This window comes from Dasypus novemcinctus, chromosome 21, assembly GCF_030445035.2.
Source record: "Dasypus novemcinctus isolate mDasNov1 chromosome 21, mDasNov1.1.hap2, whole genome shotgun sequence".
Lineage (NCBI taxonomy): Eukaryota > Metazoa > Chordata > Mammalia > Cingulata > Dasypodidae > Dasypus > Dasypus novemcinctus.
In genome coordinates this window covers 85,950,077-85,972,049 of record NC_080693.1, presented here as the reverse complement: position 1 = coordinate 85,972,049, position 21,973 = coordinate 85,950,077, and the positions used below count along the sequence as shown (strand labels likewise).

The following is a 21,973-nucleotide window of genomic DNA, read 5'->3' as shown; positions in this document are numbered from 1 at the left end:
GCCCCCGGCGCGCGATTGGCCGCGGCGGCCACGGGTCCCGCCCCCGCCCGGCTCCGCGAGGGTCGCGATCGGGCGTGCGTCTGTCTGGGGGGGCGTCCCCACTCGGCCCCCCCGCGGCCCGCGCCCCCCGACCCCCAGAGCCGCCCCCAAAGCGACCCCCTTGGGCCCGGCTCGCCCCCGCCCGCTGCGCGCCGCGCACACGTGGCCCCGCCAAACCCAGGGCGGCCCGGACCGAGGAGGCGGGAAGAGGAAGTCGGGGGGCGGGGCGGGCACGCGCGGCCCGGCCGCCCCCGCGGCGCGCGCTCGGGGCAGGGGCGCGGGCGGCGGCGCGCTCGGGGATCACCCCACTCCCGGCGGCGCGCCGGGCCTCGCGGCGCAGCCCCGACGCTCATTGGCCTGGGCGGCGCAGCCAAGCTGTCAGCCCATGTGGCGTGGCTGCGCGGGGATGGCCGCGCTTTAAATACGGCGGCGCGGGCCAGGGGGAGCCAGAGAGACCGGCCGCCGCCGCCGCTGCGCCCGCGCTCCGTCCTTCGCCGCCCCGCGCGAGCCCGCAGGTACGAGCAGCCGCGCGGGCCGGGGCCGGGGTCGAGGTCGGCGGCGCGGGGGGGAGCCGGCCGCGCGCCCCTGCCTCGGCGCTCGGGCCCGGGTCCCCGCGGGGTCGGAGGGGCGCGGGCTCCGGCCGGGCGAGCAGGTGAGCGGGGCCGGCGAGGGGCGCCCGCCATCAGCCATCTTGGCCTCCGGGCTGGCGGCCGCCCCGCCACAAAGAGCCCCTCACGAAGCCCCCTCGGCGCCCACAAAGGGCCGGGGCGCGAGGCCGCCGCGGCCGGAGGGGGAGGGGCGGCCTCCCACCGCGCAGCGCCCGCGGGGAGGGCGGGGGAGGCGCGCGCGGCGGGGAGCGGGCCGCGGGGTGCGTGGACCGGCCTCCCCGTCACGTGCGGCCGCCAGGGCTGCCGAGGTGGTGCGGGGAGCCAGGGGCGCGCGGATGGAGGGGCGCGGCCGGCCCGCACGCGGCCGCTAGGTCCCGGCGCGGGCAGCCGCGTGGGCAGCCGCGGGTCTCCACGGTCCGCTGCCCAGGTCTGCACGTGAACGGCCGGCGGGGGCCGCGCGACGCTGGGGACAGCAGCCTTCCGGCTGGGGCCGGGGCCTCCGTGGCAGAAAAGGCCCTTTCTTCGGCCCTGGGGGAGGGGCCTCCCTGCCTGCGGCGGGAGCAGGCGCGGGAAGACCCTTCCCTCCAAGGACCACTGCCCATCCAGGCTTGGACTCCACGAGGCCGTTAGAAGTTGCTGAACCCCTTTTTCATTCCAACCTTGAAGCAGCGGGCTTTTGGGGTTCCCAGAGCATCCCCAGGCCCCAGCCTTTATGCCCGGTGGCCTGGGGGGTCGGGGTGGGCCACGGAGCACCCGGAACTGGTGCTTGACCTTTCCCTGCTCCCTGGGTCCCTTGCTAAGCGCACGCTGCACCACAGGCTCCTTAATAAACGTAGCCCATCCGCGCCCACACGCCCCGAGTTTCGAGCCCACGGGCTCCTGGTTCAGGACCTCCGGTCGGGGGGTAGCCGTGGGGGGGCTCTCGGCACTGCGCCGTGGGTCGTTTGTGGGGCAGGGCCACCTTTCTCCTGGGGCAGTACCCCGGCGTCCACTCCTCCCTCGCCCACCCGTCCTGCTCGCTCCTGTCCTGGGGCTCCGTCCCCAGGCCCCCCCGGTGCTCAGGTGCGCGGGTCTGCGCCAGCTGTTCCCCAAGGCCCTGTCAGGGCAGCGGGGGCCGCGGGGCTGAAGCCTCCGCGTTGGGAGGGGTGGCCGGAGAGCGCGGCGGCGCCGGGGGCTCGGGCCCTCAGAGCCCCGGTGCCCCCGGCCCGCAGAGCTAGGGCCATGGAGGAAGTGGTGATCGCCGGCATGTCCGGGAAGCTGCCCGAGTCGGAGAACCTGCAGGAGTTCTGGGCCAACCTGCTGGGCGGCGTGGACATGGTCACCGACGACGACCGGCGCTGGAAGGCAGGTGAGTGGGCGCCCCGCGGGGGCCGGCGAGCGGGGAGGGGCCACGGCGTGGGCCAGACCCACTTTCCGGGAAGCGGGTTGGATGCCCTCATGCCCGGGCAGGCTCCCTGCGGAGCGGCCCTACCTGCCGGGCGGGTGTGAGTCAGCGCGAGGCCGGGCGCGAGGGGCCGCCGCGGCCCACCTGCTGCCCCCGGCCCGTGCCCCGCGGCCTCAGCACCCCTCCCCGCAGGCCTCTACGGGCTGCCGCGGCGCTCCGGGAAGCTGAAGGACCTGTCCAAGTTCGACGCCACCTTCTTTGGGGTCCACGCCAAGCAGGCACACACGATGGACCCCCAGCTCCGCCTGCTGCTCGAGGTCGCTTACGAGGCCATCGTGGACGGAGGTGGGCGGGCCGCGGTGTCTTGGTGGTAGTAAGGGCACCCCCCCCCCCCCGGAGTGGGTCAGGCTGGACCTCGAGTTCTCCGGGATGTCCCCAGCCCAGTGCTTTTGGGGGGGTGGGCTCCGGCAGATGGGCAGCCCCCGGGCAGGCCGCATTTCCCAGCGTTGGGTCAGGCAGTTTGGGCAGCCGTGGAGCAGGACCCTTTCCAAGCCCGGCCCTCCACCCTCCTGATCTCTGAAGGTGCAGCTCGCCCCTCACCACCTTTCTCGTCTTGTCTCCCCTCCCCCTGTCCTGTTTTTTGCCACCCCCCCCTTCTGGGCTCACCTGCTTGGGTTAGAAGCTGTCCCGGTGGTGGGGAGGTGCTGTAGGGCACAGGGCGGTCTGCGGGCAGGCAGTCTTGGCCCTCAGACTCCAGTGGGGTCTCGCCAGCTCCCAGGGTGGGCGTTGAGCATACAGGGTTCATAGGCCCTTGGAGGGGAGCCGGGGGACCCCCGTGGGTATGGGTGGGCGCAGGCCCCTTCACCCAGCCTTCCCCCCCGCCCGGCCCAGCCCTCGGGACCTTGATGCACTCTGGGCTGGCCCAGGGCGCCGTCCCGTTTCCGAGCCTGGACACTCGGCCTTTGTCTGCTCTGCGCCTTATCTCAGGCGTCCTTACTGCGCGGCAGCCCTGCTCGCGACACCAGGGCTTGGGAGCAGACGCGGACAATGCCGGCCTCTGTCCTCTCCTGGCGGCCACCTCGGGCCACTGCCGAGCCAGACCCTGGGGCCCACCTGGCACCCCGCTGTCCTGCCAGTGTCCCCGTTTCCTCCCTGACTTGCTTCTCTGTCCTCGGCCTCACCTGGGCTGGCTGGCTGCCCGCCCGCGGCCCGGCCCCGAGGCTGGACTCTGCAGCCGGGATGTCCCCAGGCCGCCCCCAAGGCCTGCGCGGCTCGAGCCCCCTCCCCTGGCTGGGGTGGCCATGCACCCGGGACGTAGCCTCAGGGCCCTGTCTGCTGCTCCCTGCAGGCATCAACCCGGCCGAGCTGCGTGAGACAGACACGGGCGTGTGGGTGGGCGTGGGCGGGTCCGAAGCCGCAGAGGCGCTGAGCCGAGACCCCGAGACGCTCCTGGGCTACAGCATGGTGGGCTGCCAGCGCGCCATGATGGCCAACCGCATCTCCTTCTTCTTCGACTTCAGGGGTGAGTGCCGCGGCCCCTATCCAGGCCGCGGGGCACGGGCTCGGGCACCCCTTCTGTGGGGCGCGGGGCGTGGGCTTGGGCACCTCTTCCCCGGGCCGCGGGGGTGCCCGCCCCCCGTCACCTTGGCGCGCCGGCTTGCAGGGCCCAGCGTCGCCCTGGACACGGCCTGCTCCTCCAGCCTGCTGGCCCTGCACAGCGCCTTCCAGGCCATCCGGAGCGGCCAGTGCCCGGCTGCGCTCGTGGGCGGCATCAACGTGCTGCTGAAGCCGAACACGTCGGTGCAGTTCATGAAGCTCGGCATGCTCAGCCCCGACGGCACCTGCAAGTCCTTCGACGCGGGGGGTGAGCGCCGGCGGGGGCCGGGGGGCCGGGCGGCCGGGGCCCCCACCCGTCCAGGGTCCCGCGGCCCGGGGCCAGGGGCTGAGTCCCAGCCGTGCGTCCTAGGTAACGGCTACTGCCGCTCCGAGGCCGTGGTGGCCGTCCTGCTGACCAAGAGGTCGCTGGCGCGGCGGGTGTACGCCACGATCCTGAACTCGGGCACCAACACAGACGGCTACAAGGAGCAAGGTGTGGTGCGGGCGGGCGGGGCGGGGGCTGGGGGGCTCCCCGCGCGCGGGTGGCCTCGGCCACTGCGCCGCCTGAGCACTCCTCTCCGCAGGTGTCACCTTCCCTTCGGGGGAGAGCCAGGAGCAGCTCTTCCGCTCGCTGTACGCCACCGCCGGCCTGCGGCCCGAGTCCCTCGAGTACATCGAAGCGCACGGCACGGGCACCAAGGCGAGGCCCGGCTCGGCCCTGCCCGCCCCGGGGACGCCGCAGGTGCGGCCCCGCCCTGACCCCGGCCTCTCCTGCAGGTGGGTGACCCGCAGGAGCTCAACAGCATCGACCGGGCCCTGTGCGCCGCCCGCCAGGGCCCCCTGCTGATCGGCTCCACCAAGTCCAACATGGGGCACCCCGAGCCAGCCTCGGGGCTTGCCGCCCTGGCCAAGGTAGGCTGGCCCGGCGGGCTGCCCGGGCCCCCGAAGGCTGTGCCCCTCCCTCAGCGCCCGCCTTCCTGGGGCCGGGAGGAAACCGGGAGCCCGCGGGGGCCACAGGAGAAGCCAGAGGCCCCCTAACCCTGGCTGCCCCGCGCTGCCACCGCGCCCACTGGCCTGAAGGTCACACAGCAAGCGGGCAGGGCCACCCCGGAGGGCTGACGGGCTGATGGGCGGAGGGCGGCAGGCCCAGGGGCAGGGCTTGCCCAGCATGCCGCGGTCCCCGTGCGGGCAGCAGTCCCTGTGCAGGCAGCGGGCCGTGGACAAGGCTGGTGGGGGCGGTGCCCAAGGAGCGGCGCCTGCGGTGTCCCCACCGGTGTCCCCCGTGCACACAGGTGCTGCTGTGCCTTGAGCACGGGCTGTGGGTCCCCAACCTGCACTTCCACAGCCCCAACCCTGAGATCCCGGCCCTGCGGGAGGGGCGACTGCAGGTGGTGGACCGGCCGCTGCCCACACGCGACGGCGACGTCGGCATCAACTCTTTCGGCTTTGGGGGCGCCAACGTGCATGTCATCCTGCGGCCCCCGGCGCAGGCGCCCCCCGCCCCTGGCCCGCCCGCCGCCCTGCCCCGGCTGCTGCAGGCCTGCGGACGCACCCCGGAGGCCGTGCAGAACCTGCTGGCATGCGGCCAGGAGCACGGGCACAACCTGGCCTTCGTGAGCTTGCTCAACGAGATCGCCGCCGTCCCCGGCTCCGCCATGCCCTTCCGGGGCTACACCGTGCTGGGCGGCGAGGGCGGCCGGGAGCTGGAGGTGCAGCAGGTGCCCCCCCGCAGGCGCCCGCTGTGGTTCGTCTGCTCCGGTGAGCCCCGGCCGCGGCCCCCAGCGTCCCGCTTCCCGTGGCTCCCCGCCCCCGCCAGCCCGGGGCTGACGCGCTCTCGCCGGCAGGGATGGGCGCGCAGTGGTGCGGCATGGGGCTGAGCCTGATGCGCCTCCCCGGCTTCCGCGCCTCCATTCTGCGCTCGGACGAGGTGCTGCGGCCCCTGGGGCTGAAGGTGTCGGAGCTGCTGCAGAGCACCGAGGAGGCCACCTTCGACGACCTCGTGCACGCCTTCATCGGCCTCACCGCCATCCAGGTGGGCCCGGCGACGGGCGGGCGGCGCAGGGGCGGGGCGCCCTGGGAAGGCCAGGGAGCCGGTCCGGGCCCTGGCCGCCTCAGCCAGCATCCCCGCGCCCTCAGATCGCCCTCGTCGACCTGCTGTCCTCCCTGGGGCTGCGGCCGGACGGCATCTTCGGGCACTCGCTGGGGGAGGTGGCCTGCGGCTATGTGGACGGCTGCCTGTCGCAGGAGGAGACGCTGCTTACCGCCTACTGGAGGGGCCAGTGCATCAAGGAGGCGGACATCCCGCCGGGGGCCATGGCTGCCGTGGGTAGGTCCCCGGGCCCCCGTCCCAGCCCCGACCCCCAAGAGCCCAGGCCCTCCCTGCCACGGGTCCCTGAAGAGCCCGGGAACTGTGGGGAGGAGCGGGGCCGTCAGCCTCAGTGGCTGCGGCGGGCAGGAAGGAGGAGCTGGCGGTCACCGGCAGCGGGGGTGGGGCCCTCGGGTCGCCCCGGCGCCCCCTGAGGCCAGTGCTGCCCGCAGGCCTGTCCTGGGAGGAGTGTAAGCGGCGCTGCCCCCCTGGCGTCGTGCCCGCCTGCCATAACTCGGAGGACACAGTGACCATCTCGGGACCCCAGGTGGGCCCACCGCTCCCCTCCCGCCCTGCCCCCACGCCCTCGGGGCCCTGGGGGGGGTGACCGACCCGCCCTGACGCGCCCGGCCCCCAGGCCTCGGTGTCGGCGTTCCTGGAGCAGCTGAGGGCGGAGGACGTGTTCACCAAGGCGGTGCGCACGGGTGGCATGGCCTTCCACTCCCCCTTCATGCACGCCATCGCGCCCGGCCTGCTGCACGTGCTCAAGGAGGTGGGTGCTCAAGAGGTGGGTGCCGCGGGGGGGGGCGGGGCGAGCGGGGCCTGCTAAGCCCTCCCGCCCGCAGGTGATCCGGCAGCCGCGGCCGCGCTCGGCGGGCTGGCTCAGCACCTCCATCCCCGAGGCGCAGTGGCGGGGTGACCTGGCGCGCAGCTTCTCGGCCGAGTACAACGTGAACAACCTGGTGAGCCCAGTGCTCTTCCAGGAGGCGCTGCGGCACGTGCCCGCCGACGCCGTGGTGCTGGAGATCGCGCCCCACACGCTGCTGCAGGTGCGCTCCGCGTGCAGGGCCCGGGGCGGGGGGGGGGGCCGGCGGTCGAGCGGGGGCCTGGGCTGGGGGCTCGTCGGCCTCGCGGGGGGTGCCGGCGTCCCGCTCGCCTCCCAAGGCCTGGCGCCTCCCAAGGCCTGGCGCCATCGGCCTGGTCGCAGGCAGAGGCCCAGCCCGCTGTGCCCCCCAGGGCGTCCTGAAGCGGAGCCTCCCGCCCAGCTGCACCGTGGTGCCGCTGATGAAGAGGGGGTGCGCGGACGGCGTGGAGTTCTTCCTGGCCAGCGTCGGCCAGCTGCACCTGGCAGGGTAGGCCGTGCCGCGGCGGGGGCCCCCACCCGCGCCGGCCCTGGCCGCGTCCTGGAGGGGGCGGTGGGCGCGGGGTCCCCACAGGCCTCGGCAGTGCAACCCGCCCTGTGCTCCGGCCCCACGCAGCATCGACGCCAACCCCAACGGCCTGTTCCCGCCTGTGGAGTACCCGGTCCCCCGGGGTTGCCCGCTCATCTCCCCCCTCATCAAGTGGGACCACAGCCAGACGTGGGACGTGCCCGCGGCCACGGACTTCCCCAGCGGCGCCAGCTGCTCCTCAGCCACCGTCTACCACATCGGTGAGCGCGGGCCCGGGGCGGCGGCGTGGCCCTCTCCCCCCGGCGGGCCCGACCTGAGCCCCTCGCCTGCGCAGATGCTGGTCCCGAGTCCCCCGACCACTACCTGGTGGACCACTGCATCGACGGCCGCGTGCTTTTCCCGGCCACCGGCTACCTGTGCCTGGTGTGGAGGACGCTGGCCCGCGCCCTGGGCCTGGCCGTGGAGCAGCTGCCTGTGGTCTTCAGGGACGTGGTGGTGCACCAGGCCACCATCCTGCCCAGGGCCGGTGAGGCGGGCGGCCGGGGTGGGCGGGGGCGGGGGGCCGGGGTGGGTGGCCGGGGGTGGGGGCCGGGGGACAGGCGGGTGGGCGGTGAGCCGGGGCGGTGGTGGGGACGGGGGCGGGGGACAGGCGGGCAGGCGGCCGGGGTGGGCGGGGGCGGGGGGCCGGGGGTGGGGGACGGGGGACAGGCGGGCGGGTGGTGAGCCGGGGCGGTGGTGGGGGCCGGCCACTGCTGACCCGCGAGCGCCCCGCAGGGACCGCACCCCTCGAGGTGCGGCTACTTGAGGCCTCCCGGACCTTCGAGGTGTCTGACGGCGGCAACCTGATCGCGAGTGGTGAGTGGGCCAGCGGTCGGGGCGGCAGCCGGGGCAGGTCCCCACACCTGCCCTACATTGTGCGGCGTCCACAGGGAAGGTTTACCAGTGGGAGGACCCCGACCCCAGGCTCTTCGACCGCCAGGACGGCCCGGGCCCTGCGGAGCCGCCGGCCATTTCCCGCCTGGCCCCGGACGACGTGTACAAGGCACTGCGGCTGTGCGGCTACGACTACGGCCCCCACTTCCAGGGCGTCCTCGAGGCCAGCCTCGAAGGTGAGCCCGGTGGGGATGGCGGCCTGCGGGGGTTCTCCAGCTGCTGTGCGAGGCCACGCCTGCAGGCCCTGAGCTCGGGCAGGCCGCGAGGAAGGGAAGGGCGCAGGGCGGGCGCTCCCCAGATGCAGAGAGCTCCTCCAGCCAACAGCCGCCGCCCGCAGGCACCGAGGCCAGGCTGCTCTGGAGGGACAACTGGGTGACCTTCCTGGACTCCATGCTGCACCTGTTCATCCTGAGCAGCGGGCAGCGCAGCCTGCGCCTGCCCACCCGCATCGGCGCCGTCCACATCGACCCCGCCACCCACCGGCAGAGGTTGCTGGCGCTGCAGGGTGGCCTCCAAGGTAGCCCCACGCCCACCCCGCGGGAGGCAGCCTTGGGGCGGCGGGGCCGGGCAGCCGTGCTCACAGTGCATCCCGCAGCCGTGGACGCGGCGGTCAGCAGCTCCCTGGGCAGCGTGACGGCCGGCGGGGCCCTCATCTCGCGGCTGCACACCACGGCGGCCCCGCGCAGGCAGCAGGAGCAGCGCGTCCCGGTCCTGGAGAAGTTCGTCTTCACGCCCTACCTGGAGAGCGAGCTCCTGGCGGACAGCGCGGCCCTGCAGGCGGAGCTGCGGCTGTGCAAGGGTGAGGGGCGGGCACGGGCCGCGCTGCCCGGGGGGACGGCTCAGCGCGCAACCCCTCCCCAGCACCCCGTCTCTTCCCAGGGCTGCTCAAGGCGCTGCAGGACAAGGTGGCCCAGCAGGGGCTGAAGATGGAGGTGCCGGGCCTGGACGGGGTGCAGGCCCCCCGCGAGCCCCCGCGGCAGGGTCTGGCTCGGCTGCTGGCGGCCGCCTGCCAGCTGCAGCTCAGCGGGAACCTGCAGGCCGAGCTGGACCAGCTGCTGGCCCAGGAGAGGCCCCTGCTGCACGACGACGCCCTGCTCGCCGGCCTCCTGGACGCCCCCGCGCTGAAGGCCTGCGTGGACACGGCGCTGGAGAACATGCCGGCGCTCAGGATGAAAGCGGTGGAGGTAGGTGCCCTGGGTCGGTGTCCAGGCGGGGTGTGGGCACGCCTACAGAGGGGGGGGGCGCCCCGCACACCACCGCCCGCGCCCCGTGTCCTGCTGCCCCGCCTCCCGCGCCCCGCGCCCTGCACCCTGCTGCCCCGCCGCGCACTCAGAGCCTTTGCCCCCAGGTGCTGGCAGGCGACGGCCGCCTCTTCACCCGTGTCCCGGGCCTGCTCAACACGCAGCCGGAGCTGCAGCTGGACTACACGGCCACGGACAGGCACGCACAGGCCCTGGAGGCCGTGCAGGCCACGGCGCCGCCCGGCGTGGCCCAGGCCCAGTGGGACCCCGCGAAGCCGGCCCCTGACGGCCTGGGTGCCGCTGACCTCCTGCTGTGCAGCCGCGTCCTGGCGCCCCTCGGGGACCCGGCGGCCACCCTTGGCCACATGGTGGCCACGCTCAAGGAGGGCGGCTTCCTGCTGCTGCACACCCTGCTCGGCGGGCAGGCCCTCGGGGAGGCCGTCGCCTTCCTGGGTGCCCCAGAGCCGAGGGGGAGCCAGCGCTTCCCGAGCCAGGTGGGCCATGGGCACACGGGGACCGCCGGGGGGCGGGGGCACGGGGCCCAGCCGCGCACTGACCCCACGCCTCCGCAGGACGCCTGGGAGGACCTGCTGGAGGCAGCGGGGCTACAGCTGCTGGCCCGGAAGTGCTCCTTCTACGGCTCCGCCCTCTTCCTTTGCCGCCGCCGCCCGGCGCCCCCCAGCAGCCCCATCTTCGTATCCGTGGATGACGCCGGCTTCCAGTGGGTGGACACCCTGAAGGTCAGCGCCGGGCCGGGGCCCCGGGTGGGCGCGTGGGGGCCGAGCTGCGGCTGAGCGCTGCCCTTCCCTGCAGGCCGCCCTGGCGGACCAGGCCACCGCGCCCGTGTGGCTGACGGCGGGCTGCGCCTCCTCAGGCGTCGTGGGCCTTGTCAACTGCCTGCGCAGAGAACCCGGGGGACACCGGCTCCGGTAGCGGCCGCAGCGCCTCCATACCGCCTCCCCCACCCAGCTCCCTCTTCCCTTTTTCCCCTCCTCCTCTCCCCTCCTCTCCCCTCCTCTCCCCTCCTCTCCCTCTCCTTCTCCCTCCTCTCCCCCTTCTTCCCTTCACCACCACGTCTTCCCCGCAGGTGCGTCCTCGTATCCAATCTCAGGAGCACGTCCCCGGTCCCCGATGTTGGCCCGGGCTCCGCGGAGCTGCAGAGGGTGGTGGAGGGGGACCTGGTGATGAACGTCCACCGGGACGGTGCTTGGGGGGCCTTCCGGCACTTCCTGCTGGGGCAAGGTGAGCCTGGCCCGCGTGCCCACCCCCCACCGGCGCCCAGGCCGCGCCCGCAGCCCACAGCAGCCCCGCCTCCTGTCGCACAGAGTGGCCCGAGGAGCAGACGGAGCACGCCTTCGTGAACCTGCTGACACGCGGCGACCTCTCCTCCATCCGCTGGGTGTGCTCCCCGCTGCAGCATGCCGGGCCCCCCGGCCCCGGCCTCCAGCTCTGCAGGGTGCACTACGCCTCGCTCAACTTCCGGGACGTCATGCTGGCCACGGGCAAGCTCTCGCCGGACGCCATCCCAGGTGCGTGGCTGGCCCGGGCTGGGGGGGGACGGGCCGCGGGCCGCGGGCCTCACCCGGCTCTGTCCGCAGGGAAGTGGGCCTCCAGGGACTGCATGCTGGGCATGGAGTTCTCAGGCCTGGACAGCCGTGGCCAGCGCGTGATGGGGCTGGTGCCCGCCGAGGGCCTGGCCACCTCCGTCCTGCTGTCCTCCGACTTCCTGTGGGACGTGCCTCCCGCCTGGTGAGTTGCCGGGGACGCGGGGTGGGCCTTCGCCGCGGGCCCAGGCTGACCTGCCTGCGCCTGCGCCCCCAGGACCCTGGAGGAGGCGGCCTCGGTGCCCGTCGTGTACGCGACCGCCTACTATGCGCTGGTGGTGCGCGGGCGCATCCAGCGTGGCGAGACCGTCCTCATCCACGCGGGCTCCGGCGGCGTGGGCCAGGCCGCCATCACCATCGCCCTCAGCCTGGGCTGCCGCGTCTTCACCACCGTGGGTGAGCCCCTGCCCCCCCGCCTTCCGCCCCCGGGCCTGGGCCAAGCTGACGGGGCATGTTCTCCGCCAGGCTCGGCCGAGAAGCGCGCCTACCTGCAGTCCCGGTTCCCCCAGCTCAGTGACACCAGCTTCGCCAATTCCCGAGACACGACTTTCGAGCAGCACGTGCTGCGGCACACGGCCGGGAGGGGTGAGCCTGCGCGCCCGCGCCCGGCTTCCTGGCTCCACCTCCCTTTCCCTGGCCCCCTGCCCCCTGTCATCTTTCTTGTCCCGACATCTCCCTTGTTCCGCTCCTTGTCACTCATTGCCCCCCTTGTTCCGCCGTCTGCCTTGTCCCTTCCTTGTCCCCCGTCCTCTTCCCCTGCAGCCTAGAGGCAGCAGCCCTGGGGGCCCCTTCCGGCCGCCCCTCCCCTGGGGGGGCAGTGGCCTGCCTCCGCGGCCCTGCTCACCCCGTCGCCCGCCAGGTGTCGACCTCGTCCTGAACTCCCTGGCGGAGGAGAAGCTGCAGGCGAGCGTGCGGTGCCTGGCCCAGAAGGGCCGCTTCCTGGAGATCGGCAAGTTTGACCTTGCCAACGACCACGCGCTAGGTGAGGCCCGTCCCGGCGGCCGCGGGCGGGGGGGCGGGGCAGCCCGGGGCCCTCGCGAGACCGGCCCTCCCGCGCAGGCATGGCCGTCTTCCTGAAGAACGTGGCCTTCCACGGGATCCTGCTGGACGCGCTCTTCGAGGAGGCCGGGGCCGACTGGCAGGTGGTGGCGGAGCTGCTGCGGGCGGGCATCCGGGACGGCGTGGTGCAGCCCCTGCAGCGCACCGTCTTCCGCAGGGACCAGGTGGAGGACGCCTTCCGCTACATGGCCCAGGGCCGGCACATCGGCAAGGTGCTCGTCCAGGTGAGGCCAGCGCCGCGCCCCCGCCGCCGCCGGGTCCCGCCCCCGGGCAGAGTGACGAGCGGTGCTGCCGGGGCCCGCAGGTGCGTGAGGAGGCGGCTGGGCCGGGCGCGGAGCCCACCCTGATGACGGCCCTGTCCAAGACCTTCTGTCCAGCGCACAAGAGCTACGTCATCGCCGGCGGCCTGGGCGGCTTCGGCCTGGAGCTGGCCCGCTGGCTCGTGGAGCGCGGAGCCCAGAAGCTGGTGCTCACCTCACGCTCCGGGATCCGCACAGGTGGGCGAGGCGCGTGCGTCGGGGGCGCGGCTTGGCCGTGCGCTGCCCCGAGGGGCTCAGGCCCGCGCCGCGGGTGGGCGTCAATGTGCCGCGTTTGGTCCGCCCCGCCAGCCCCCCCCGCCTTGTCTGCCCCGTCTGTGCTCAGACCCGCCTGCTTGTCCGTCCTGTCAGCCCCTCCTGCTCTCTTGTGGGGACGTCCGGGGCACGGGAAGGGGCTGGAGGATCGGCCCCAACCCCAGGCCCGGCTCCCGCAGGCTACCAGGCCCAGCAGGTGTGGGCATGGCGGCGCCAGGGCGTCCAGGTGCTTGTGTCCACCAGAGACGTCGGCGTGCTGGAGGGCGCCCGGGAGCTCCTTGCTGAGGCTGCGCAGCTCGGGCCGGTGGGGGGCATCTTCAACCTGGCCATGGTGAGCGGGGCGGGGGCCCTCGGGGAGGGCGGGGGCCGGGCGGGGGCCTCGGGGAGGGCGGGGGCCGGGCGGGGGGCCTCGGGGAGGGCGGGGGCCGGGCGGGGGCCTCGGGGAGGGCGGGGGGCCGGGCGGGGCCCTCGGGGAGGGCGGGGGCCGGGCGGGGCCCTCGGGGAGGGTGGGGGCCGGGCGGGGGCCTCGGGGAGGGTGGGGGGAGGGTGGGAGCCGGGCGGGGGCCTCGGGGCGCGTGGGGGCCGGGCGGGGGCCTGGAGCCGCAGCAGGTGCGAGGGCGCCTTGTCCCCAGGTCCTCAGAGACGCCGTGCTGGAGAACCAGACGCCCCAGCTTTTCCAGGAAGTCAGCAAGCCCAAGTACAGCGGCACCCTGAACCTGGACAGGTACGCACGGCCCCTGCTGCTGGCCCTTGGCCTGGCCTGGCTCAGACCAGCTAAATCCAGTCTAAACCAGCTAAACCCAGGTTAAATCAGCTGAGTCCGCTAAACCCAGCCAAAGCAGTCTGTGCCTACTCCTAAACTAGCTAAACCCAGCTCAACCAGCCTTGAAGTGGCTAAATCCAACCTAACCCGGCCAAACCCAGCTAAACCCAGCTTGAACCAGCTAACCTAGCCTAACCTAGCTAGACCAGCTAAACCCACCCCACCCGCGACCGCCTCCTGCCCTGCCGGGCGCCTGCCCCCAGCTCCCGCGGCCACTGGGGCTCGCTGGGCGGTAACAGCCGGCCCCGGCCCAGGCCCCGCCTGGCCAGAGGCCACCCTGGGCCATGGGAGTGCTCTGCTGCCCACCCCCGCCACGTCCAGGGCAAACTGGGGTCAGGCAGGCGCTGACGCAGTTCCCGCCGCAGTGAAGGGACACTCCCTGCGCCTTCCTGGGGGAGTGGCGTTGGGGGCCAGCGACCGCCTGGCGTCTCCGCAGGGTGACCCGGGAGGCGTGCCCCGAGCTGGATCACTTCGTGGTCTTCTCCTCGGTGAGCTGCGGGCGCGGCAACGCCGGCCAGAGCAACTACGGCTTCGCCAACTCCACCATGGAACGCATCTGCGAGCAGCGCCGGCACGACGGCCTCCCAGGTGCGCACCCGCCCGCCCCGCCGCCCTCCGCCCGCCCGCCCCGGGCCCACCGGCCGCCCCGCCTCGCCCACAGGCCTCGCCGTGCAGTGGGGCGCCGTCGGCGACGTGGGCGTCATCCTGGAGAGCAGGGGCACCAACGACACGGAGATCAGCGGGACGCTGCCGCAGCGCATGCCGTCCTGCTTGGAGGCCCTGGGCCTCTTCCTGAACCTGCCCCACCCCGTGCTGGGCAGCTTCGTGCTGGCTGAGAAGACAGCGGGCCCCAGCCAGGGCAGCGTCTCGCGCAACCTGCTGCAGGCCGTGGCCCACATCCTGGGTGAGCGCAGCGGCGGGCCCCGGGGCGCACGGGGCGGGTGGAGCAAGGCCTGGCGTGGCGGCCGCGGCGCCCTCCAGCTGAGGACCCGCGGGCGCCGGCTCCTCCGTCAGAGCCCAAGGGCGGCCCTGCACTCCCGCGCTTCGCCTGCGCTTGGGGTCCCTCCCGTCCCCCCGCCACAGACCGAGCCTCTCTCCGCAGGCATCCGCGACATGGCCGCTGTCAGCCTGGACAGCTCACTGGGGGACCTGGGGCTGGACTCGCTCATGGGTGTGGAGGTGCGGCAGATGCTGGAGCGCGAGCACGACCTGGTCCTGTCCGTGCGTGACGTCCAGCAGCTGACGCTGCGCAGGCTGCAAGAACTCTCCCAGGCCGGCGCCGTGCAGGGTGCGTGCGCGGGACCCAGGGTGGGCTGTGGCCCACGTGGCTGTTCACGGGCTTCCGTGCCTCGCGGCAGCAGCGGGCAGCCCCGCCTCATGGGTGCGTCCTGGAGGCCCCCACCGCTCCCCCCTTGCCCGGGCATGCCAAGGGCTCCCAGCAGTGCCCACCTGCTCCCACCCCCGGCGGCCCACGCTTCAGCCTCCGCCTGACCCTCCACAGAGCAGACAGCCTCAGCGTCCCCGGAGGGTGGCCTGGCCCGGCAGCAGGGCCAGCGGAACCTGAGCAGCCTGCTGGTGAACCCCGAGGGCCCCACGCTGGCGCGGCTCAACGCGGTGCAGAGCGCCGAGCGGCCGCTCTTCCTCGTGCACCCCATCGAGGGCTCCACCACCGTCTTCCGCAGCCTGGCCGCCAAGCTCAGCGTGCCCACCTACGGCCTGCAGTGCACGCGAGGTGCGTGGGGCGCGGCGCGGGGGCGGCTGGGGCGCGGGGGCGGCAGAACCCTGGGCCCCGCTGGACCTGACCGGCACCCGCGCCTTCGCAGCCGCGCCCCTGGACAGCATCCCGAGCCTGGCGGCCTACTACGTGGACTGCATCAGGCAGGTGCAGCCCGAGGGCCCATACCGCGTGGCGGGCTACTCATACGGCGCCTGCGTGGCCTTCGAGATGTGCTCCCAGCTGCAGCAGGGCCCCAGCCCCACCCACAACAGCCTCTTCCTGTTCGACGGCTCGCACGCCTTCGTGCTGGCCTACACCCAGGTGAGGCCATGCACCCGCGTCCCAGGCCCCAGCCGCTCCGCGCCCGTGCCCGCGCGCCGCCAGGCTGCAGCGCCCCCGCCTCGCCCCTGCAGGGCTACCGCGCCAAGATGGCCGGCGGCTGCGAGGCGGAGGCGGAGGCCGAGGCCATGTGCTTCTTCGTGCAGCAGTTCACCGACGCCGAGCATGGCAAGGTGCGTGTCCCGGGGCCGGCGGGGGGCGCTGAGTGCGCCCGCCTCGTGCTCACAGCCCCCCCCCCACAGGTGCTGGCGGCGCTGCTGCCGCTGCAGGACCTGGAGCAGCGGGTGGAGGCCGCGGTTGACCTCATCGTCCAGAGCCACAGCAGCCTGAGCCGCCCGGAGCTCAGCTTCGCGGCCTTCTCCTTTTACCACAAGCTGCGCGCCGCCGAGCAGTACGCGCCCAAGGCCAAGTACCATGGCAACGTGACGCTGCTGCGCGCCGAGAAGGGCAGCACCTACGGTGACAACCTGGGCGCCGACTACAACCTGTCTGAGGTGAACCCCCGGGGCCTCCCCGGCCGCGGCGCGAGGGGGCGGGCACGGGCCCGGCTCACGGTGCCGCCCGCAGGTGTGCGACGGGCAGGTGTCGGTCCACGTCATCGAGGGCGACCACCAGACCCTGCTGGAGGGCAGCGGCCTGGACGCCATCATCAGCATCATCCACAGCTCCCTGGCCGAGCCGCGGGTGAGCGTGCGCGAGGGCTGAGCCCACCTGCGCCGGGGCCGCCGCACCCGCCATCACCGCCCACCCCTCCCTCCCACCCTCCAACCCGGCCCCGCGGCTCGGCCAGGAGGGTCCTGCCGGTGGGACCCGCCCCTGTGGCCCCGCCGCCGTCCCGGGCCCCCGCCACCGACTCGGAGACGCCCGTCTGTGAAGAGTCGCGCCGCCCTTGGGCTGGGCTATCGTATTTATTGCATCGCTGGGAAAGATGCAGCCTCCTCGGCGGCAGGCAAGGCCTTGGGCAGGTGGAAGGGGTGGATCCCCATGGCCCCGTGACCCGGTGCCCCCGCAGCACCTATGATGGGGGCCAGGCGGGCAGCCCCTACCAGGAGCCCCGGCCTCGTGTCTGTGTTTTTGTTGGTCAAGAGACACAACTGAGACTGCCACTCAGGCCCGAGCGCTCGGGCGCCCGTCCCGGGGAGGGGGGGATCCCCGGCTGCGCCCTGCTCCTCCTCACGCCCCCTTCTAGAGATGCTGCTCTCACCGGCCCGCCCCCCAGCTCCCTACAATTAAACCACACGTGAGCTCTGGCCTCAGGCGTCTGGTTCTTCCCCGCGCCGCCCCCTTCCTGAGGCCCCCCTGGGTCGCACCCCCTGCCCACGAGGGAGGTGTCGGGAATGCCCTGGTGACGGAGACGGCTCGGGGCGCACGGTCCCTGGGAGCTCTGGCGGCAGCGGCCCGTTGGTTGACCTCCTGGGGCCAAATGCCTCCGTTAGCCAGTCCCCCCGTTTTTGACGGGAATGGAGTGGAATTCTGCTTCCAGCCAAGATGGAGCCAGAGGGACTGGGTCTGCTGTCGGGAGGGGCCCGTGACCCCAACACAGGGGGCGGTGCCTGGAGAGCACCAGTCTGCCCAGGCGGGGGCGGCCGGGCAGAGCTGCTCAGGGGCCCCACTTGGGGTCCTGAGGTGAAGGAAGGAGCACGGGAAGTATTCGAGGGACAGGGCCCGGCTCTCACCAGCCAGACTGAAGAGGGCCATGCCCCGGCCCGGGGGGTCAGCTCTAGACTTGGTCTACACGTAAACCAGCCCAGGGATTGAGCCCAGGCTGCCTGTGAGAAGCAGGTGCTCAACCTGAGCTATATCCCCTCTCCTTAAAAGCAATACCCAAAAGGATCAAATTGTCTCCAGGTAAACTTACTGGGTCCTAGGACAAAGATCAAGAACTATCAGGTGAGGACTTATTGGTGAGAAACTGCCGGAGATCGCAAAGAAAGTAGGAAAACAGGGCGGTTAGGATGAGCAGAGACGTCAAGTACAGAGGTTCAGAAAGACAAGCAGAGACAACTGAGGTGTTTTTTAAAAGGTCACAGAAGAAGAGCTGTGATGTGTGAGGTGAGAACCTCAGTTTAGCACTAATGGGAAATTAGAGACAAGAGAACGAGATCCGTGGGCTTGAGGCACCGCCATAGGAAGATTCCAGAAGGACAGGAATGGGCATTGGGACACCCGCAAGCAGTCCAGTGTCTAGTTGAGTCCCTGCAGGAAAGCAACAGAGAGGAAGGGAGGATAAAGGGATTTAACTGGAGGTGAGGTTTCTGTGCCCACCTCAGGGTGGGACGTCAGCGCCGGGGACAGCCGAGCTGTGGGTTTTAACGCTCTGCCTAGAGCAGCACTAAGGGAGCTGCCGAAGACCCAGCCATAAGTCGGGTTTTTTCTTGAGAAGCCGATGTTCTGAAATTACATACTAGACTAGAAACCACTGAACACTTTAAAAGGGTGAAATGAATGCATCTCAATTTTAAAAAGCACTTTGTTCACTGTAGCATTTTGATATGGTTATGAATTCCAAAAGTAGATGTTGGATAATGTTTGTAATCTGGTCTGTACCTGGAAATGAGTAAATTACGATTAGGGCTTTGATTGGGCCACTTCATTAGGGTATTAAGTCTCAAGAATAAAAGGCAAAGGACAGAGTTGGCGGGGATTTTGATGTTGAGGTTTGATGCTGAAGCCTTAAGCTGGAGCCCCAGGAAGTAAGCACACAGAGGAAAGAGAAGCCAGCCCCAGGAAGAGAGGAACCCAGGAAGCCTGAACCCTCCTCGCAGACGTCAGCAGCCATCTCGCTTTGGTGAGGGAAGTAACCTATGCTCTATGACCTGGTATCTGTAAGCTCCTACCCCACATAAATGCCCTTTATAAAAGGAAGCAGATTTCTGTTATTTTGCATCAGCACCCTTTGGCTGCTGACTAATACAGAATTTGGTACTAAGTTGTGGGGAAGTGCTTTCGCAATTACTGAAATGATGGAACGTTTTTATAAATGGATAAAGGTTTTTTTTTTTTTTCTGGAGGAATTTTTAGATGTTTGGAAGAAAAGACCCACAGTGCTTTGAAGAGACTATTGATAGCAATGTGGATGCTAGAGAGACTTTTTATGATGCCTTAGAAATAAATGATGAAACTATTATTGGAAACTGGAGGAAAAGTGATCCATGTTTTGAAGTCGCAGAGAACTTAGGAAGATTAAGTCCTGGTGTTTTATGGAAGGCAGAATTTGAAAATGGCGAACCTGGCTGGGCATTTAGGTGAAGAAATTTCTAAAGTAAACCCGGAGAATGCGGCTTAGCTTCTGCTTGCAGCTTATAGCAAAATGCTAGGGGAGAGAGATAAACTGAGGACTAAACTGCCAGGCACAAAGAAGACAAACTAATTCTGGAAATTCCAAGCCTCCGGAAATCAGGCTCCCAGAAGAAAGTGCATCATTGGAGGACTTAACTAACTTGTAAATCAGGATTGAAGATGCAGTTATCTCGGAAAGACTTGTGGAAAATCGTAACTGTCTGATGACTTGGACCCCTGCTTCCTGCATGCTAAACGAAAAAGGTTTTTGAGAGAACTGTATGAACAAAACCACTCAGCTTGCACTAAAAGAGATAAGGAAAGGAGAAATTGAAAGAGAAACGACTTCAAGAGGAAAACCATGGGAGCTGAGATGTGGAATCAGGACATCACCTTGGGCCAAGAGAGGGACCCCACCCACGTGTACAGAGAGGGTGAGTTTGCATCAGCAGTTGAAGAGGGTGGATGTTCCCACCCGATGTTCTGGGAGTTTTGCTGCCCCCGGGTATGGAGAGGGTGGAGCACAATCCCCAAGGATTAGGGCGGCTTAAGTCGGCACCCCACAGGTCTGAGAGGGGTGGACCTGACCTCATGGATCAGGGAAGGCCAGGTGGTCAACCCATTGCTCTGAGAGGGTTGAGCCTATATGCCAAAGATTAGGGGAATGTTTCTTTACATCACTGTACTAGGGGGGTAAGACTCTAACCCAAAGATTGGGTGAGGTGTGGCAATCACCCCAACACTCCTGAAGGGTGAGGTCTGGAGCTTGGTCGACACCCAGATGCTTGATGAGGGTGGAACCAAGAAAGTGGCCACTGGGCAAGCCTGTGGAAAGGTGGGTTCCTGTAAGGCCCCAAAGAGAAAAAACCATAGTCTTAAGAATGACTCTCAGACTGAAATCAATGGAGGATGCCCCACAGGTTTACTGACCTGTAGAGGACCCATGACTCATGTTTCCCTCCCAATTTCTCCTAATTGTAATGAAAATGTTTATCCTTTGTCCATTTGTATATTGGAAACAGATAAATTGTTTTATAGTTTCAGAGGTGTATAGTAGACAGGACTTTGCCCCAAGAAAAACTGTATTTCTTTAAATTGATTGTGATATGATTTAGTACTTGCATTGTCACTGATTTAAGGTTTTTCAAATATTGTAATGTCTTTTTGGAATTCAGAAGGTGGAGTGTAGCAGTTTGATATGATTATGAATTCCAAAAATAGGTACTGGGTTATGTTTGTAAGCTGGTCTGTACCTGGGCGTGATTGTGATGATGAGGCTTTGATTGGGCCACGTCATTAGGGCCCACCAAGGGGTGGGGACTCACAGATAAAAGGCATGGCAAGGGACAGAGTAGAGAGTTTTTGATGTTGGAGTGTGGTACTAAAGCCTTAAGCGGGAACCCTGGGAAGTAAGCTCACAGAGGAAACAGAAGCAAGACCCAGGAAGAGAGGAACCCAGGAAGCCTGAACCCTCGCAGCCGTCGGCAGCCATCTAGCTCCAACATAGGGAAATAGACTTTGGTGAGGGAAGTGACTTATGGTCTATGGCTGGTACCTGTAAGCTCCTACCCCACATAAATGCCCTTTATAAAAGGAAGCAGGTTTCTGGTCTTTTGCGTCAGCACCCCTTTGGCTGATCCACTCACCCGTGTTCTCAGCAGCATGTTCACAGTCGCCGCAAGGCGGAAGCAACCCAAGTGTCCCTCAGCAGGTGGTGGACACTCGGACTGTGTCCCTCTGTGCCTTGGACTCTGACTCAGTCCTGCGGGGAGCGAGGTCCCGCGGGGAGCTCCCCACGGATTCCGAATCTCAAAGACAAGGTGAGGGAAAGAAGGAGGACAAATAGCGACTGTTGTCACTTAGAAGGAGTACCAGTAGGAGCAGAGAGGCTGGATTACAGGCTCCCAGGGGCTGGGGAGTTACTGCTGGGTGGCACAGAGTTTCTCCTTGGGGTGAATAATAAAATCAAACAACAAACTTGTTAGTCCATGGTGCTGTTGGTAGCACAATATTTGAATGTAACTAATGTCACCGAATTGTATACAAGATAGGCGTTAAAATGGGAAATTTGTTTTATATATGTTACAGTAAAAATTTAAAAGCAATTACACTAATTTATGGCAGATTAGTACATAAAAATTATGAAATACAGAGTAGGTACCTGCGCATGGAAATGTCTCATCAAAAGTTCATTAAATTTCCTCAATTGTACTTTTTTTAAAAACAATGGATAAAATGGCATTCTAAGAAAAATTTTAAGTAACCTACAGGAAGGAAGGGGGAAAGAAAAACAAAAAATAAAATGGCATACAATATCCGCCTTCATGTACCTTGCTTATTTCATGCATTGTGTGGCAGTTTGATGTCATCAACGAATTCCAAAAAGAAATATTATGTTTGTAAACTGGTCTGTTTCTCTGGGCGTGATACCCTTTGATTGTATTAAATTCAGAGGTTTCGCTTTTACTTGAGTAAATTAAGATTAGGGCTTTGATTCGGCCATGTCAGTAGGACAAGTCCCTGCCCCGTTGGTGGGCACACACACAGAAAACGACATGGCAGAGGAAAGAGCTTAGTTTTGATGCTGGTGCCCCGGGAAGACAAACGAGCTCTATCCTGGCCCCCAGCTGATATCGGAAGAAGCTGGGACAACAGAGCCTGAAGGGGACGAGGAAGCCTGAGCCTGGCGGGTGTCGCCCGCCACCTCGCTCCAACATGTGCCAACAGTTTGGTGAGGACGTAACTTACTCTCTGTGGCCTTGTGACTTAAGAACTACCCCAAATAAATGCCGCTTATAGAATTCTGGTAGTTGGCATCAGCACCCCTTTGACTGACGAATACATAGCATAATGTCTTAAGGCCCATCCATGTTGCAGTGCGTCTCTGGACTTCACGTCTTCTTAATGGCCACATAATACTCCACTGAGTGTGGAGTTCAGACTGTTTGACCATTCCTCTATGGATGGGCACTTGGGATTTTCCTCCTTTGGGCTTTTGTGAATAAATGCTAGTACGAATTTCAATATACCAGTATCTGCTTGAGTTTGTGTTTGCAGTTATCTTGGGAATATCCCTACAAGTGGAATTGCTGGGTCATATTGACCTTTTTTTTCCCAAGTGCACAATGTTATTTGGTATAACCACATAGTTGTTCATTCATCAATTCTAACATTATTAGAGCATTTTCATAATCTCAGTAATAATAATAAACAAAAAAACAGACGAACAAAAAAATTCTTCACCTCTCAAATTCTCTGTTTCCCCTGCTGTGTATAGCTGCTATTTCTGGCTTTTCTTGCAC

The 21,973-nt window shown here is 67.5% G+C and overlaps 1 protein-coding gene across 4 annotated transcripts; it reads left to right on the top strand.

Moving 5' to 3' along the window:
• The first annotated feature begins 291 nt into the window (after window positions 1-291).
• Window positions 292-21,695, top strand: FASN (fatty acid synthase). 4 transcript variants are annotated; one of them, XM_071210857.1, is made up of 44 exons: window positions 292-554; window positions 1,859-1,995; window positions 2,224-2,376; window positions 3,380-3,553; window positions 3,695-3,895; window positions 3,998-4,120; window positions 4,212-4,327; window positions 4,405-4,539; window positions 4,920-5,385; window positions 5,472-5,659; window positions 5,764-5,953; window positions 6,166-6,260; window positions 6,351-6,485; window positions 6,559-6,762; window positions 6,950-7,065; window positions 7,192-7,364; window positions 7,439-7,630; window positions 7,879-7,959; window positions 8,034-8,213; window positions 8,375-8,554; window positions 8,633-8,836; window positions 8,917-9,221; window positions 9,386-9,772; window positions 9,851-10,018; window positions 10,092-10,207; window positions 10,366-10,520; window positions 10,604-10,807; window positions 10,877-11,027; window positions 11,100-11,278; window positions 11,348-11,467; window positions 11,742-11,864; window positions 11,942-12,165; window positions 12,246-12,438; window positions 12,693-12,844; window positions 13,146-13,237; window positions 13,773-13,924; window positions 13,998-14,240; window positions 14,439-14,624; window positions 14,838-15,068; window positions 15,160-15,374; window positions 15,467-15,565; window positions 15,635-15,886; window positions 15,960-16,076; window positions 18,404-21,695. In XM_071210857.1, exons 2-44 carry the CDS (start codon window positions 1,869-1,871, stop codon window positions 18,443-18,445), a joined length of 7,539 nt encoding a protein of 2,512 aa, XP_071066958.1. In that variant the 5' UTR covers window positions 292-554; window positions 1,859-1,868; the 3' UTR covers window positions 18,446-21,695. The 4 variants fall into 4 exon arrangements, with proteins under 4 accessions (XP_071066958.1, XP_071066956.1, XP_071066957.1 ...); XM_071210855.1 differs by having other exon boundaries at window positions 18,414-20,990; XM_071210856.1 differs by lacking the exon at window positions 18,404-21,695 and adding an exon at window positions 16,183-16,644 and having other exon boundaries at window positions 15,960-16,064.
• Window positions 21,696-21,973: the final 278 nt, after the last annotated feature.